The 17,382-nt window shown below is 38.2% G+C and overlaps 1 protein-coding gene across 4 annotated transcripts in view; it reads left to right on the forward strand.

Moving 5' to 3' along the window:
* The window catches only part of tet2 (tet methylcytosine dioxygenase 2), a 69,271-nt gene that overhangs the window by 47,251 nt on the left and 4,638 nt on the right, over positions 1-17,382 (forward strand). For 3 of the 4 annotated variants that reach the window (XM_015345718.2, XM_015345717.2, XM_015345719.2), the window contains exons 2-9: positions 184-3,366; positions 5,408-5,498; positions 6,074-6,167; positions 7,443-7,651; positions 11,968-12,118; positions 12,477-12,581; positions 13,115-13,252; positions 16,798-17,152. In XM_015345718.2, coding sequence (XP_015201204.2) covers positions 228-3,366; positions 5,408-5,498; positions 6,074-6,167; positions 7,443-7,651; positions 11,968-12,118; positions 12,477-12,581; positions 13,115-13,252; positions 16,798-17,152 — 4,282 coding nt within the window. In that variant the 5' untranslated portion in view covers positions 184-227. The remainder of the gene's footprint in view (positions 1-183; positions 3,367-5,407; positions 5,499-6,073; positions 6,168-7,442; positions 7,652-11,967; positions 12,119-12,476; positions 12,582-13,114; positions 13,253-16,797; positions 17,153-17,382) is intronic. The other variant, XM_015345721.2, reaches the window with a different exon arrangement.

A 17,382-nucleotide genomic window follows, 5' to 3' on the forward strand; every position in this document is an offset into this window, starting at 1 on the left:
GCATACATTTTACTGTAGATTGAAGATAATGAAAGTGTTAATAAGTTAAAAATCTTAAAAAAACTACTGTATATACAGTGTACTGTATGTTCTTTTCTGCACAACTATCTCTTTGTTTTGTTTTTCTTTTGATGATCAACAGAATTTCAGAGGATGAAAAACATGACTTTTCTTGTCTTACAGGACGCACAGAGGGCAGCCTTGTGGATGGACCCAGAGCAGGCCAGATGGAAAAAGAAAGAGCCAGTCATGTGGCGGATGAAAGACTGATATTTATACAATCCAGTAATGTTCACCAGTCCGAAAACCTGATCACAAAATTGCATAATGGAAACCAACTACAGGAAGTGCCCCCACAGCAGACCAATGGGGATAGCAACTGGAACCATTTTAAACCTAATATGGGAATCAACCAAATGAAGATGTATCAAGAAAACTGTTCTAGTCCCCCTGTAAAGCAAGAGCTATTAGAACAATCCCAGCATATTAAGAATGGAGGAATAAAACATGCATTTAGTGAATCATCATTACTGGAGCTTTGTCAGTCCAAAAAACCCCGGATGGATTCGGAGATAAATGGGCAAGGAAGTCAGATAGCGAAAAATAATGTGATCAGCTCATGGAGTAAAAATGAATCAGCAGAGATGGAAAGAAAGCTAGGCAGCTTCCCTGAGCCTTTGAAGCCTTCAGAGTGTAGTGATGTTCCACAGTGTCCCGACACACAGAAGGAGCTCAACCTGAATAAGGAAAACTGTAACTACTCCAACGGGGACATTTTCTCACTCTCCAGGGACAAGAAAGTGCCAATTTCAAATGGTGCTATGGTTACTTCTTCTTCCATGGAAGACATGCCTGACTACCTGTTGGAGCAAACACTGTCTCAGTATAACCCAGCCCATGTTTCCATTACGTCACAGAACAATGAATCTCAAGACAACGCCATCAAGAGCCCAGCTGAGAGCAACTTGGAAGAGCAAGCCAGAAACTCCCCATCACATGTCTCAGGTTTGCCCATTTCACCCCAGATACCTGTTTCTGTACAGCTGGATACAATATCACCAGAGATCCACACCAAAAGCATTTACAGTCCCAGGTTTGGCACAGATGGATACTCTGGTGCATTTCAAGGAAAGCACCAGAAGCAGCCACAACAAGAGTCTTACTCTCTCCAAGATGTTCCAGGCAAAGATGAGCAACACTTACAAAGTCAGGAGGGGCAGGTCCCCAGCATTGTCCTACCTGCAAGACCCGATGGCAGCTTACAAGATCAAATCCATGTGGAGTGCTTCTCAGACAACTTGGAGACCTCAGATACTTATGTTAAGTCTAACAAAGACTTCAGTCAGGAGCCTTACCTTTCTAGGATGGAACCTAAGTTCCCACTTGAGGAAGGTGAGACAGACAGATTGATTCATTTCAATGATAAAGCTATGGAAAGAACATTGAAAAGCAAAGAATCAGAAACCAGGCAACAAGAGCTACTGTTTGAGAGTCAGAAGCACTTTGACCACCCTACTGCAGGTGGGACCAGCCAGTCTCCTGCTCCAGAGTTAATTAATATTCACCATGTTTCAGCCAACAGTCCGCAACCTCAGCCATCCTATAAACCTCAGCAGGATCAAAAGGCTCTTCGGCACCTTTTAGCCCACCAAGCACCAAGCAGTAATCTGGAGCACAAAAGAGCCTTTAAAGAGGAGGCAGGGGAAATGTTGCAGCAGACCAATTCCTATGCCGAGACGACATGGATAGATCTGAACTCATCCCAGCCTCCACAACAAGGGGACCTATCACGGTTATGGAAGGATTTCAATTTACGGCAACAACAGCAAATGTCAAATCAGAGTCAGGAGAAAATACTGGATTCTGACAATATGCAGGGATTTCAAATCCAAGGATTCAGTCACTCTAGCATGCAGCAACAACAGAAGCAGTTGTCGGATGTGTATAAACCAAATGTAGAGCAAGATCAAGCTCAGCGTACTGATACTGCTGAATGGCAGCAAGTGAACTCCAATACCCCTCCTGGTGTACAACAGGTAGAGCCTCAAATGCAACCAAATAAGCTACAGCATCAATCTTCACAAAGTAGCCTTTCCCAGCAGCAGGTACAACATCCATTTCAGCCCAAAATGCTGCAGGAGGGCGAGTGCAACAGCACACAAGAAATAAAACAGAAATACTTATCTAATTTTTTACAGCAACAGCAGCAACAGCCACCCCAGGATCGCACAGAAGAACATCAGGTACTCAATACTCTTCAGCAGCATCCTTCCCAAGACACATCAAGTATAGGAACAGGTCAGCCAAAAGACTCCTGGAAGTTGGAAGAATTCATTAGGTTAGAAAAAGGGTTAAAATCCTCAGACTGTAAATCCCAGCCACCGCAAGTGCAGCAGCAAACAGCAACACTTTCACCTAGTACAAATACCCCTGGATTTTTAGATTCCTCATCGCCCAGTGCACAGCCTCAACAAAACGACTCATCGCACTTTACCTATGGAAAAACCAATAACACAGTAATGCATCGGCACTGTAAATTCAGTAATGCAATGGAAATCCAGCAATCCCAATACTGTCCCAATCCTGCTGCCCCGAAGCAATATGTAGAACAGCAAAGGATACGAGAACAGTCAAACCACAGAAATGTCTCTCAGCTACCACCCCCATCAACACAACGTCAACCTCAGCAAGGTGCTTTAAACCAACACATCCTGGGACTCATGACTGCGCAGATGTATCCTAAAACTGAGTCACAGGACTCATGTGCACAAGCTCAGCAAGGGCAAAACCAGAACCACCCAGGAGATCTTCAAAAACATGCCATATTGCGAATGCACCTGTTGCAGAAACAGGAAAAGCAAGCTTACCAGCAGAATCTGGAGGATTTCAGGCATCTGCTGCAGTCCATCAAAAAAGAGAACCATCCTATGTCTGAGCCACCTGTGCCTCAAACAGCCAGAGATCTAACGAACTCAGCTGTGAACAATATGATAAAGCAAGAATACTCACAGATGGACTGTGATCAGTCACGGCAGAAGAGCATCATTGCCACAATGGAGCACCAGCTGAAGCAGTATCACCCCTCACCCTTATTTGAAAGGAAATCGCTAGTCATAAAGTCCCCTAAGCAGGTGAAGGTTGAGACCTCAGGTCCTGTAACAATATTGTCAACGAATGCTGACCTAGGAAATGGAGACATTGGAGCTGCCTCCCTGAAAAAAAAAGATTGTACGCCAACGAAGAAAACAGAGGCCAATCTCAACAGCTTCATAGAGTCCCCAATGAAACTGTTGGACACTCCCATCAAAAACTTGTTGGACACCCCTTTTAAAACTCAGTATGAGTTTCCATCATGTCACTGTGTTGGTAAGACTAAGACAAGTATTCTAATAATGGGTGTTAAATTTCATAAACGTCAAACCAAAGAAAAATATAATATCCTAACAAGAATCATTAATGATTGGTTCAGACTTTCCTAGAATACCTCCAAGAATTAAAAACCATCCAAATTTTAAAATGATCTAGTGTGCAGTAAATACATATGTAAAAGGGTAAAAGAAGATAATGGATAGGATAGTATCCATTATCAAGTAGTAGCAAGTAGTGTGTTGCTGGCAGTAAATTTTAAAACCAGCAACGCCAGGATTCATTCTAATAAGATCTTATTACATAAAAGACACATTGATAAAATGGTTTGGTAATTTTTGGTAATAAATTAAAAAAGGCAGATAAAAAGATAAATTTAAAGATAAAAAATGCTTTGAGTAAAATCATCTGTACTTGAGTCCATGTATGAATTTGAGTGTGCACACTCCTGGGGTAGAAGCTGTTCACAAGGAAGAGGCTGTTTCTGCCATTGTTAATCCCCTTTACATATCTAAATAGCTTAATCATATCTCCCTGAAGACTTCTTTCCTCCAGGCCAAATAGCTTCACTTCTTTTAAAACTGCACTCTTTAATTGTGTATTAAAGCACATGCAAGAAAAGTAAATCACAAAAACGGGATGAATTTAATCCTGCACAGTAACTGTACATTAAAAGTGCTTCTGACTCATGCTATAAGGGACTTATTTTCAGCACATACATCCAGATAGATTTTTACATTGAACTCACAGAAATATAATGTACACTAAGCTATATCTATTACTTTTATGTTCACATGTGTTATTTTAAAAGTATTGTTCTGAAGGTCTGAAGGACTTTTTAAATAAACTAATCTCACAGATGTGTTAAAACTGTTAAAAAATGAGTGAAAGGTGATTTTTCTTTGTTTTTCTTTCATTGCAATCAAGTAATTTCTAATTAATGAAATTTTTTTTTTAACAATCTGAATCAGATTACTAGTTTAGTGTAGTTTAGTTTGTGTGGACGAATTCCTTTGTTAACCATGACTACAGCCTGAAATTGATCAAAATGTGTGCTTTACAATGCAGGAGATTCAAAAATTATATCCTTTTTGCACCAAAAGATTTTTTAATTAAATAACCCTGATGAACTACTGCATGCACTTCAGATATAAATATAATATATATATAAATTTATATTTAATATAAATTTTAAACTATAACCTATTCAAATCAATCTCCTTTGATAAATACAGATCCTTAGTTTATTCAATGTGAGCAGAGACGAAGTGCATTTTTGGGACTTCTCTTTCAGTTCTTGAGTTCTGTTTGCCTGGCCTCTTATATGAGCTGTGTTATCCTAGACAGCAAGATGAAACCCAGAAGCACATTTCTTTCATTTTCAGACAGGTCAATGAGGCAGTTAAGCCCATTATATACAGTCAGATGTGATCAGTTAAGATACGATTTTCTAGTTACCTCAGGCAGTTTATGATGCATTGAGGTGCAACTTTATGGGACTGGAAGTCCTATACATGTTTAATATCTCATGACCTGATTACCTCACATAATGTAATTGTTTGACACATATTCACAAGTCTGAATTCTGAATTACAGTATAAAGGCTTTTCAGAGAGATACCAGCTTGGTTTGGGAATTATATACAAACAAGCAGAAAGGTAGAAAAATAATTCTTATGCCTTTTCAAATATTCTGTAGTTTTATATGAAAAATTAATAGTGATAACCTTTATTTTACATACTGTAGCACCTTTCTTGGAACATCAGCTCAAAATTCTCTTAAATAACAAAATGAAACAAAAAGACAGGCATAGTTATTTTCTTCTTAGATAAATCATCTTTCATTCCTCGCTTCTTTTGATCTAATTTTGCATTGCTTCATCCTGTAATGGGTAGTGCCCAAGCAACATGTAAGAAATGTCTAATTTAAATGTGTATTATGTGTTTTTTTCTGTATGGTAATACTGTATATTATTACATTATTCTACAGTGATATAAATCACTATGAATCGTTAATTACAATTTTTTTTTTCTCCAACTAGAACAACTCTGTGAGAAAGATGAAGGCCCTTACTATACTCACCTGGGGGCAGCTCCAAATGTAGCAGGAATCAGAGAAATCATGGAAAAAAGGTAAAGTGTGAAATTAGCATATTATCAGTAATTCTAAATAGATAAAATGTGATTAATTTGTTAAACAGCTGCTGTGTGGCGATCTGACAAAAGAGCACAATAACAAAAATGTGCACATATTATGAATTTGTTAATAAAAGAAGAAAGACAAAATTTTACAAATCATGAACTAACCAAGCCAGATCACGACTTGATGAAAATATAGAGTAATATAATTTGGGTAGAATTCAATATAATGAACATTTACATACAACATTCAATTTTACCTATAAAAATGTAAATTGGAAGTTATATATTAATTAAAACAATAACCATTTTGACATGAAAATGATCATATACAAACTGACATCCAGCATGGGCATGGAATTCAGCCCTCTTGTGATCCATAAACCAGCAGTTACTGACAGTCTGGGCCAGTCCAAAATATAGGATGAGTCACTCAGAAGAGGATATATTACAACAGTAAGTCACATGGATATGAGCATTTGTCCTAGTGAGATTTCTATATGTCATAGACTTGAAGGTTATATTCAAAAACACTGATTTTTATATGTGCTTCATATTTTTTTGGCCAGGTTTGGCCAAACAGGCAAAGCCATCAGGATTGAAAAAGTGGTGTACACTGGCAAAGAGGGTAAAAGCACACAGGGATGTCCCATTGCCAAATGGGTAAGGTAGTTTTATGTATCATTTTTTCCCACGCTAGCACTTAGCTGTGCTTTGTTGAAGTATACAGTACATTGGCTAAATATTATGCTGTCCAGGAAATAATTAGAAATTAAGTTGAGTGCTGAGACACTGCTGTTGTGCCCTTGAACCAGGCACTTCAACCTTACTTGCTCCAGTAAAATACTCAGCAGTATAAATGGGTACAAATGTGTCACTTTGAAAAGAAAACAATTTAAAAAATCGCCATTTAGGCTAGTGAAAACAGGGAGTATTGTCTTGACATTACTCTACACTTTTGACAGAAACTGGGAAAAACAATGTTTCATCTACTCAGAGTGACCTTATATGAGCAAACATCATAACCCAGATTTAAATCCACCTTTGAATCAGTAGCTTCACAAAGTCCAAAGATGAGCCATATCTTGTAAAAGTAGAGTCTGACTTAAAAAGCACTTTCAATCAAAGGCTTGCACAGATTATAAAGACAAGTTAAACCAGTAGTTTTTAAGATAATAATGAAAATAATATCAAAACTAAAAAGTGGCAAAAGGAATTTGTAAGATAAAAGGATGAAAATAATTCTTTCAGAAAAGAGTGCTCAACAGGTGGCAAATTAATGAGTAACTTTCAAAAAGCAAAATCACAAGAGAGAGTATGTCTCTTAAGTTTTGTTTCAACTCTTGTAGGCACAACATACTGTATAAGTAGTTCTTGGGGGGGGGAGTACTTTAAGAGCTCTTTGAGGGCTTTGTTACCTACCATTAAGGTTTCATTCACATATTTATGAGCCACTAAAAATAAAACAGGAGCCATCTGAAAGCCTTCCACAGGCCAAAACAAAAATGAGAAAACACTTCAGAGGTGTGCAAGTGGATTTTTGAATGGTTTCTGAACTACGACTGCTCTGTACAGTACACCCAAATTAAGTATTGAAGATAAGACCCCTTTATTAGCCATATACAATTTCTTGCACATACAGTACCCCAACTTGCTCTCAATGAGACACAGAGGCACATAAATAGGGAGAGAGAAGCTTGGGGTCAGAGCACAGGGTTAGCCATTATCTATATACTGCACCCCTGGAGCAGTTGGGGTTGAGGGCCTTGCTCAAGGGCTCTGCCAAGTAGGATTCCTCTGCCAGCTGCAGGATTTGAACCGGCAACCTTCCAGCCACAGTGCCACCCGCGGACTCAGTGTCACCTGGAGTTTTCTCCTGGACAGGGTTCCCAGAATACCTCCTGACACTGAGCACCAGCTTCGGCCTTCCTCTTGCAGGTGATACGTCGGAGCGGGGTGGAGGAGAAGCTGCTGGTGCTGGTGAGGGAGCGTGCCGGGCACAGCTGCAGCACGGCAACCATCGTGGTGCTCATCCTCATCTGGGAGGGCATCTCTCCCACTCTGGCTGACAGGCTCTACTCCGAGCTAAGCCAAACCTTGAAGAAGCACGGGGCTCTCACAAACCGGAGATGCGCACTGAACGAAGAGTAAGGGGCACTTTCCTTCATCTTTCTCCAGCCTGTCTGCCAACAGAATCTCTTCCCCCATTTTATGTTCTCCCATTTTCGGTGATTTAAATAGTCATTGATGTTTCTGTAGAAGAACCGAAAAGATCTATCACAAGACAGCACAGCTTTGTCTGTGTCATTCATGACAGTTCTGACTTAAAAAGCATGCCTGGCTTGGCTTGGTGTTAAGCCTTTTACTGTATCAGGCATCTCACGGGCTGAAAAAAACTAAAATCATCTTCATAAAAAATCAAACTTCACAAAAAAATATTAAAAGGCAGCCAATAATGCTCACTCTACTCCAAACTTTTCTATGAGAAAGAATTTGATTTTTCTCAATAAATTATAACTGAAGCACAATACAGTATTAACTGTAGACCATTTTAAGTAGTGCCTTTATAAGCAATCATTACAATACATACAAATCTCATATTTCAATAACATAACGATTTTCAAAATAGACAATAATTTATTAAAAACAAAAAACTCAAATTCAAACACAGTACAAAAATAAGTAAAAATAAAATAAATAATTACTGAGAAACGTGAGGGACATAGACCAATAATGCCTCTGCAGTGCAAAGTGAAAATATTGTGTTTGTGAATATCCATCAAAATTGTGTCAAAATTAATGTCTTCAAGGTTTTAGTATCGGTTTAATATAATTGAAGGTAAGGACCCAATAAAATAGTCTAAGTCTTAACACATTGAAGATATTGCTGTCATCCAATTTTTTTTATATACAGTTAGTACAATCAGAGAATAGTAAATCAGCTACCTCAGTATTAGGCTTAGTGGGTTTACAGGTCAGAAGTGACAATTCAGACTATGTAAGTTTAGTATGTGACTGAGAAGAAATATGCAGATATTAGGTAGCAGAGGGCCTATAATAGAGTCGTACATCTCCAAAGACTTAGATATTCCAGCAAGAGAGAGAATGTCAGTGCTCAGCAAAGTAAGATTTAAGGGCAGTTTCAGAGATGCCAAACCCTGTAGCCAATTAAATAGAATATCATGATTTACAGTATCAAGTATAGCACTGAGGTATAAGAAAATTAAGATATAGTTCCCAAATCATCTGTCATTATCATGAACAATTTTAACAACAAAGCTGTGTAATTGTTTAAATCCAAACCTAAAGAGTTCCAAATGCTCTAAGACAGATGGAGCAGCTGTTGTATTCATGTCATGCCACTTGGTTGTTCTTAATTTGAATAGTTTAACCACCTTATTAAGTACTGGTAGAGTTCCAAGCTTTTGTCTAATTGAGCATCACTGGATAAACCTGAATATATTAGTGATTATAGTGGATTCTTCATTGAACAGATCTTTAAAAGATGTTGCTTGCAATGACATTTGAATGCCTCCTTTCCCTTGGTCAGTCCTGTCCCTTCCTTTTTGATCTAAAGAGACTGGTTCATGGATACTTGTGCCATAAACTGTTCTTGAGGCAGTAAAAAAAACTACAGATAAAATGTATGTCTGCGAAATATTGAATTACCTGTTCTTCATGTCAGAGGTTCTCCTTTGATTCTGTGTCTTTGCTTTTGGTGATCCATCTTCTTCTGCTTGGATGTTGGGTCACTGTCATTCACAGAAAGACTTGCACTTATGATCAGTAAGATCATCGATCATTGATCTTCTGGTCACATTTGGCATCTTTTGTGGCATTAAATCCCATTGCTTCTTCGCAGGTATTTGTGAAATGTGTCTAAAAGTGTCAGTGGTTTGACCATCGATTTTGCCAGGATGTTTTGGGTATGTTTGTTTTTTTTCTGCAAATTCAGGAAGTTGACAATACTAAACATTTTTGTTAATGAGAAGAATACCATTAGAGTGGACAGTTTCATCTCCTTCTGTATTAGTCAGACCATCTTTTCCAACTTCAACTTGTTGGCCAAAAGATTTGTATAGTGTGCCTATGAAGGAATACATGGCATCTTTTACTATAAAGAAACAGTTTCAGTCCAACTTGTATATCATGACAGAATGTGATCTTGACCCAATGGCATGAAGATTGAGGGTTTTGGTGGTTTCATGCTGCTGTAGTCTGTCTGCCAGAATAGATGTTTCAGCTGGTAAATCTTTTGCTTGTTCTGCCTTTAAGCCTCTCCCCGAGTATGCAGAATGCATGAATTCTAACATGCCTTCCTGGTTACTGATGCAGCACTGGAATTGAAGGAGTCCTTCCTTACTTTACCCTTTTGATGCTGACTCTACATTAGCCATTGTTTCACAGGGAGGGTGATGGTGTGGACTTTAAAACCAGGCACATTCTAATATTTTTGCAAGGAAACAAATACTGGATATGTGCCAACAACAATAGACATTATTCACATTATCCAAAGCCATATAAGGTATTCAAGCATGGACATAACTGAAGCAGTTTAAAAGCTCCAGGCACCATGCCAGAGCTCAGTTATGTATTATGTTGAGCACCAAGGGGCAAAGGTCAGATAAACAAGTCAAGATAAAACAAACGGAATAGGGCCCAACAAACAGAGATGAATTCAATAACGCACACAGGTGTAAATTGTGCAAGCAAGATGTGGTATTTTAGAGGCATGAGAAGAGGTTAGAATGTGGTGCTGGATGTAATTGAGCTTATTTGTGAAAGATTTTAAAGAGGTTTTTAGAAATGAGATGAAGCAAGTAATGTGACAGGACAGCAAGGTGTTATTAATTGGCTCCTGGGAATTGGCCTAGGTGTGAGTGTGCGTGTTTGTGTTTTTGAGTGCCCTGCGAAGGACACACATCCCATATCCTGCCTTGTGCCCATTTCTTGTTGGGACAGGCTTCAGCTCCCCCATGAACCTAAAATGGATGGATGGAAATCCCATAACATAAAGCACAGGCTGTCTCTTAAATGTCATTTTTGACTTAGACATGGCTTCTGAAAATTGGGTAAGAGTATTTTGTGTTAGAAATACTGTAGTAGAGCAAATGTTAAATAGAAATAAAAAGTTGTAATATACTTCAAATTTCACCATAGCTATGTCAAGCAATAAAAATGGTATGCCAACTTAACAGACATTCCTCTGCAGAACACCACATGATATAGTTTATTGAAATTTGAAACATTTTTGTAAAAGGTCTTCTATTAACGAAAGTAGGCCAGTAAAGCTGTCTCAGAATCACATGCATGTAAAATAAGATGACATTCCCAGTGCATTAGGTCAATGAGAGTTCTACATGAAAGGCGTAGTTGTCTTCAAAATGTTAATGAAGCCTTTTATGCCCTTTGTCTGCAGTCTCTCGGGGCTTAATTTTCTTTAAATTCTCCAGGAATTTATTACCAAGAAATGAATAATTAATAAGAAATCTTACTGAAAGTATTGGGGTGGTGGTTAGAGGGTATAATTGTCCCATGCTATCCCATAGTTCTTTTTAGAAAGTATAATTGAAATACTGTTTAGAGTCCTGTACTATACTAGGGGACCACCAACAGTCCTGGATTTCGACCTTAACTCTTCCTGATCAAAATTCCCTCTAAAATATTTTCTGTCATACATATTTTGAAATCTAGCAGGTCCAGAAAGTTAGTGAGATTTTAAAAGTACACATTAAGTGCTGATTGACTCTAAAGTTGATCACAACCAAAAGGCCAAGAAGTGAATCAACAGAATGTAAGAACAAGAAGTGAATTTATAGACTTTAACTCATAATTTGTAAGTCACAGTTACATTCAGTTACAGGACTGAAACTGATAAATAATTATGTTAATATCTGTGATGACTACATCACGCGTATCTGTGAAACCCACATATACATGGTGTGGGGAGTACCTACATTTTCAAATGATTTCCCTTATTTTACCATTGAACAAGAATATGACAAAATGTTCAGTTCATCTGATTATTAATTAAAACAAACCTGACTTCCCATGTTGATCAATCCCTCTGGAAGCTGCAGAGACAAGGCATACTATTGATTCTGGCAGAATAAACAAATAGTGGATCACTCATAAGTCACCTAATTAATGCCCCTGCCAGCGAAAAAAGACCATATAAAACGTTGGGTCGAAAGTCAAATTAGTTCCAAACCAAAAAACAATTTAGTTTTGAGCCTCAACTCCATTCCTAGTGTTCAACTGACAACATATATATAATTTAGCAAATGCAACATACTATTGGTAACTACAGAACCTCAGCACACTGTGAGCTTTAGAGCCACTTAGAGCTCATAAACTAGAAAAAACTATATGTAACCCACCCCATACTGAATGCAAAATGCTTCAAATGAAAGAAAGACTTTTAGAGATGCTATTTACAATATGCCATTGATTCACTTTCTAGGAGGACATGTGCTTGTCAAGGATGGGATTCAGAAACTTCCGGAGCCTCCTTTTCTTTTGGGTGCTCATGGAGCATGTATTACAATGGCTGTAAATTTGCCAGGAGCAAAGTTCCTAGAAAATTCAAACTTCTTGGCGATGACCCGAAAGAGGTGGGTAGGATACTAGAATATTTTGTTTTACTGGCTCTTAGCTACATAATGTAATACAAAACAATGACAGCCATAAGTTCAAGTCCATTTCATGACAAAAAACTGATTTTCATTTACATTATTAACTTGCCTCTTTACTTTTTAGTTAGTCTGCATCTGTAATTGTAATATAAAGGTTAACAAAAAGAAAGTACAATTAAAACCTGGACCTGCTTTGCTCTTTTGAACTCTATGTGATTCTGTTTTGACTTCTAGAGTGGAACAACTGCTAACCTAACATTTACAAATATGAACATCAAGGTTTTGTGTTTTAAGCATGTACTGCTTACAGCCATAGCTAAATTTTCGGTGTTAAAAGTTTGGTTTTACACAGGAAGAAAGGCTGGAGCAAAATCTACAGAATCTGGCAACATTAATGGCACCTGCTTACAAAAAGATGGCACCTGAGGCTTATGGAAACCAGGTATGACACAGTGGTTTCAACGTCAGTTTTAATTGTTCCTTATATACTGTAGATTTCCTTATATATAAGCATTATATAGATTTACCTTCTAATTTATTTATTTCTGTGGTGCATACCACACCTATATGACCTAGCTACATGAAAAAGTTGAATAAGAGGTTAATTGAGTTAACACTAAATAAAAGAAAATACTTTAATTAACAATACATGCTGAACCAAAAATTCCCTGTTTACACATTTCCCCATTGCTGCATGATCTAACAGGAGTCCCCAATACCCCTGGTGCTGATTTTGATTCATTCTAATATTTACCTAATCGAATCAACCTTATTGATTGGAATGTTTGCATGTTTGGTTTTCCTGGTTTGAGATGTGATTTTACTTTGTGGTATCCTTAAGAATTAAAAACGGTCCAATGGTTCAGTCAAATTAAGGCAATTAAGAGTTCAAGTGTGTTGGATGGATCAGATCAGTTAGTTGCCTCTGTAGGATATGCTTTCCAAAGTCATCTAGATTGCCTTTTTATTTTTCAGGTTGAATATGAACACAGAGCGTTAGACTGCCGCCTGGGGCTGAAAGAGGGGCGTCCATTCTCAGGAGTTACTGCCTGTTTGGACTTCTGCGCTCACGCTCACAGGGATCTGCACAACATGCAGAGCGGCAGTACGCTGGTGAGTACATTGTGAACAAACAGTGTTCCTACTCCAAGGGGCTCCCAAACATCAGAGCAATAATGTCAACACAATGAAAATAAAATCCATTAATTCTTGAATGATTAAGATATTTCCTTTCGAGATCAGGAGATCAGGAGTTTACAAGATGTCTATGACTCTCTATTCATAGTTGCATGGAGCCATTCAGTGAGATCGGTATACAAATTAAAGATTTGCAATTCCACCAAAGATTACCTTGTCACTACATCTTATGGTGTAGACGAAAATATGGAACCTTATCCCCAGAATAAAAATGTATCCATTTCTTCATGCATACACAATGCTATTTCAATGCTATGTTCTTGAGACACTATTTTTACTCTCTTACGGTTTCTTTTCACATATTGTTCTCATAAAAAATAATCCTTTACCTGGATAAATTAACATCTGATCATGTTTCATGTTTATTCCTAGAAATGACTGCAACACTGAAACACGAAGAGTATACATGCGGTGTCTTTAGGGCCTGAAATTGAAATAATGCTTAATAGGAATCTTTCAGGATCTCCAATCAAAACATAGGGATAATATTTTTCACATGTCATTATTGACAATTTGGCAATTTTATCTGGTACAAGTTAGCTTCCCCTATGTATGTCCTCTCAGTCAGTACTATTACATAGTGAAGGATTTTTTTAGTTTCCTCATATACTGTATGCTACCATATTAAGTTTTTGGAAATGCACAAACAATATCGTATATTTTTTTCCTGCACCCACAACATATGGTCTTGCTATAAATTACTTTACTTTTTAAAATAATCTGAAACAGAACAAAAACAGCACTAAAACAAAGAGTAGGATTTGTTGAAACTATATTTAGGGTCACTGTATCATTCATGGTAGTCTTCTTTGTCTACTAAAAAAATACAAAAAAAATGTTATTTTGTGGATTGCAAACTAGGTATATACAGTGCCTTGCGAAAGTATTCGGCCCCCTTGAACTTTTCAACCTTTTGCCACATTTCAGGCTTCAAACATAAAGATATAAATTTTTTATTTTATGTGAAGAATCACCAACAAGTGGGACACAATTGTGAAGTGGAACGAAATCTATTGGATTTTTGAAACTTTTTTAACTAATAAAAAAATGAAAAGTGGGGCGTGCAAAATTATTCGGCCCCCTTGCATTAATACTTTGTAGAGCCACCTTTTGCTGCGATTACAGCTGCAAGTCGCTCGGGGTATGTCTCTATCAGTTTTGCACATCGAGAGACTGAAATTCTTGCCCATTCTTCCTTGCAAAACAGCTCGAGCTCAGTGAGGTTGGATGGAGAGCGTTTGTGAACAGCAGTTTTCAGCTCTTTCCACAGATTCTCGATTGGATTCAGGTCTGGACTTTGACTTGGCCATTCAAACACCTGGATACGTTTATTTGTGAACCATTCCTTTGTAGATTTTGCTGTATGTTTGGGATCATTGTCTTGTTGGAAGATAAATCTCCGTCCCAGTTTCAGGTCTTTTGCAGACTCCAACAGGTTTTCATCCAGAATGGTCCTGTATTTGGCTGCATCCATCTTCCCCTCAATTTTAACCATCTTCCCTGTCCCTGCTGAAGAAAAGCAGGCCCAAACCATGATGCTGCCACCACCATGTTTGACAGTGGGGATGGTGTGTTGAGGGTGATGAGCTGTGTTGCTTTTACGCCAAACATATCGTTTTGCATTGTGGCCAAAAAGTTCGATTTTGGTTTCATCTGACCAGAGCACCTTCTTCCACATGTTTGGGGTGTCTCCCAGGTGGCTTGTGGCAAACTTTAGACGAGACTTTTTATGGATATCTTTGAGAAATGGCTTTCTTCTTGCCACTCTTCCATAAAGGCCAGATTTGTGCAGTGTAAGACTGATTGTTGTCCTATGGACAGACTCTCCCACCTCAGCTGTAGTTCTCTGCAGTTCATCCAGAGTGATCATGGGCCTCTTGGCTGCATCTCTGATCAGTCTTCTCCTTGTCTGAGCTGAAAGTTTAGAGGGACGGCCAGGTCTTGGTAGATTTGCAGTGGTCTGATACTCCTTCCATTTCAAGATGATCGCTTGCACAGTGCTCCTTGGGATGTTTGAAGCTTGGGAAATCTTTTTGTATCCAAATCCGGCTTTAAACTTCTCCACAACAGTATTACGGACCTGCCTGGTGTGTTCCTTGGTCTTCATGATGCTCTCTGCGCTTTCAACAGAACCTTGAGACTATCACAGAGCAGGTGCATTTATACAGAGACTTGATTACACACAGGTGGATTCTATTTATCACCATCAGTCATTTAGGACAACATTGGATCATTCAGAGATCCTTGCTGAACTTCTGGAGTGAGTTTGCTGCACTGAAAGTAAAGGGGCCGAATAATTTTGCACGCCCCACTTTTCATTTTTTTATTAGTTAAAAAAGTTTCAAAAATCCAATAGATTTCGTTCCACTTCACAATTGTGTCCCACTTGTTGGTGATTCTTCACATAAAATAAAAAATTTATATCTTTATGTTTGAAGCCTGAAATGTGGCAAAAGGTTGAAAAGTTCAAGGGGGCCGAAAACTTTCGCAAAGCACTGTAACTGTAGTGTTACTGAGAAAATGTTGCAGTTCTTGGAGCCATATTTTTCCCAGGATACTGCATAGGCAGAAGTTAACTAACACAGCTTTAGCGTTTGTGTGCTTTTCTGTGCTGTTAGGTATGCTGAGTAAGTGTAAAGGAGATAGTGTTGATAGGCTTAGTGTGAAGAAGCAGAAGTGGTGGTAGAGTTGTTGGATAGGTTAGCCAAGGGTGAAAACATGTCTTCTGTTGGGAGCCAAAATGGCCTGAACCATAAAGTATATTAAGAAAAGTGAAAAGAAAATAAAGTCAATGTCATACAGTATGTGAGTTTTTGTTAAATTGTATGAACATTTTATAACTTGTTTTTTAAAGTATTTTGTTGTATAGGCTAATTAAAGCCAAATTTTAGTCTTTATTTTTCCTATTGGAAGTTAGATTTCCACGTAGGATTTATGTGGATTGCACATTTTCCAAAACGTACACCTCACGACGGCTGAGGTTTTGTTACATTGGTTTTATATGAAGGGCCCCAATAAATTTAGACAACTGATATTTTAACTGGTAAGTCTTTTTCCAGACCCAGTAGGTTGATTTCATATGTGTAACAAATGAAAATGATAGAAGTAGAGTCATTTGTTAAACAGATACCTGCATGTGGTCTGTTAGACCAACAAATCATATTTTAAGAAAAGGACATTAGTAAAGAATCATCTTAATAACATGTCTTGTATCCTGCACTATTTAATTCAGTATAGCTGTTCAACAATCCTTGCTGTGAGAAAGTTCGTTAAACATTTAAGATCTAAAAATAATTTTCAAACAATTTGATTTATTATGCCACCCAGTGGTAAACCCCTGTTTTGGATACTTGGTGCCAACTCTTGTCTCTGCGTCTTTCCGCTATGCATTCAGCTAAGGGATTACAGGGCTGACCTCTTAAAAAGTTTAAAGATAAAACTTCCATTTGTACCCCATGCAGGTATGTACTCTAACTAAAGAAGACAATCGAGAGATTGGAAAGATACCAGAAGACGAACAGCTCCATGTACTGCCCTTGTATAAAATCTCCTCAACTGACGAGTTTGGCAGCGAAGAAGCGCAGCGGGAGAAAATGAAGACATGTGCCATCCAGGTCCTAAGTTCGTTCCGCCGGCAAGTGCGCATGCTCCCCGAACCAGCCAAGACGTGTCGCCAGAAGAAGATGGAGGCCAGGAAAGCAGCAGCAAATAAGCCTTCAAACCCAGAGACGCCCAACTCCAAGACAGAGAGAAATTTGCAAGCAAGAGTGAAGCAAAGCACTTTCGAAAGCAATGGCCAAAACATGTCCATGTCAGGTGTGTCTTCTTCTCTTGACTTATCAGTTTGAGATATTTAGCGCTGTTACAGCACGGTCAGGGGCAATAAACTGGCATTCCTGTGAGGAAACACTTAAGCCACTGAGCAGAAAAATCTGAAGCGGTTAAAATGTTTCAAAGTTTATGGGTTTTTTTCTATTGGGAAGAATTTCCACTCCACATCTCAAAATTACAAAAAACAGGAACAATCTTTATTTCAGAAACACAAT

The sequence above is a fragment of the Lepisosteus oculatus genome, chromosome 1, assembly GCF_040954835.1.
Source record: "Lepisosteus oculatus isolate fLepOcu1 chromosome 1, fLepOcu1.hap2, whole genome shotgun sequence".
NCBI lineage: Eukaryota > Metazoa > Chordata > Actinopteri > Semionotiformes > Lepisosteidae > Lepisosteus > Lepisosteus oculatus.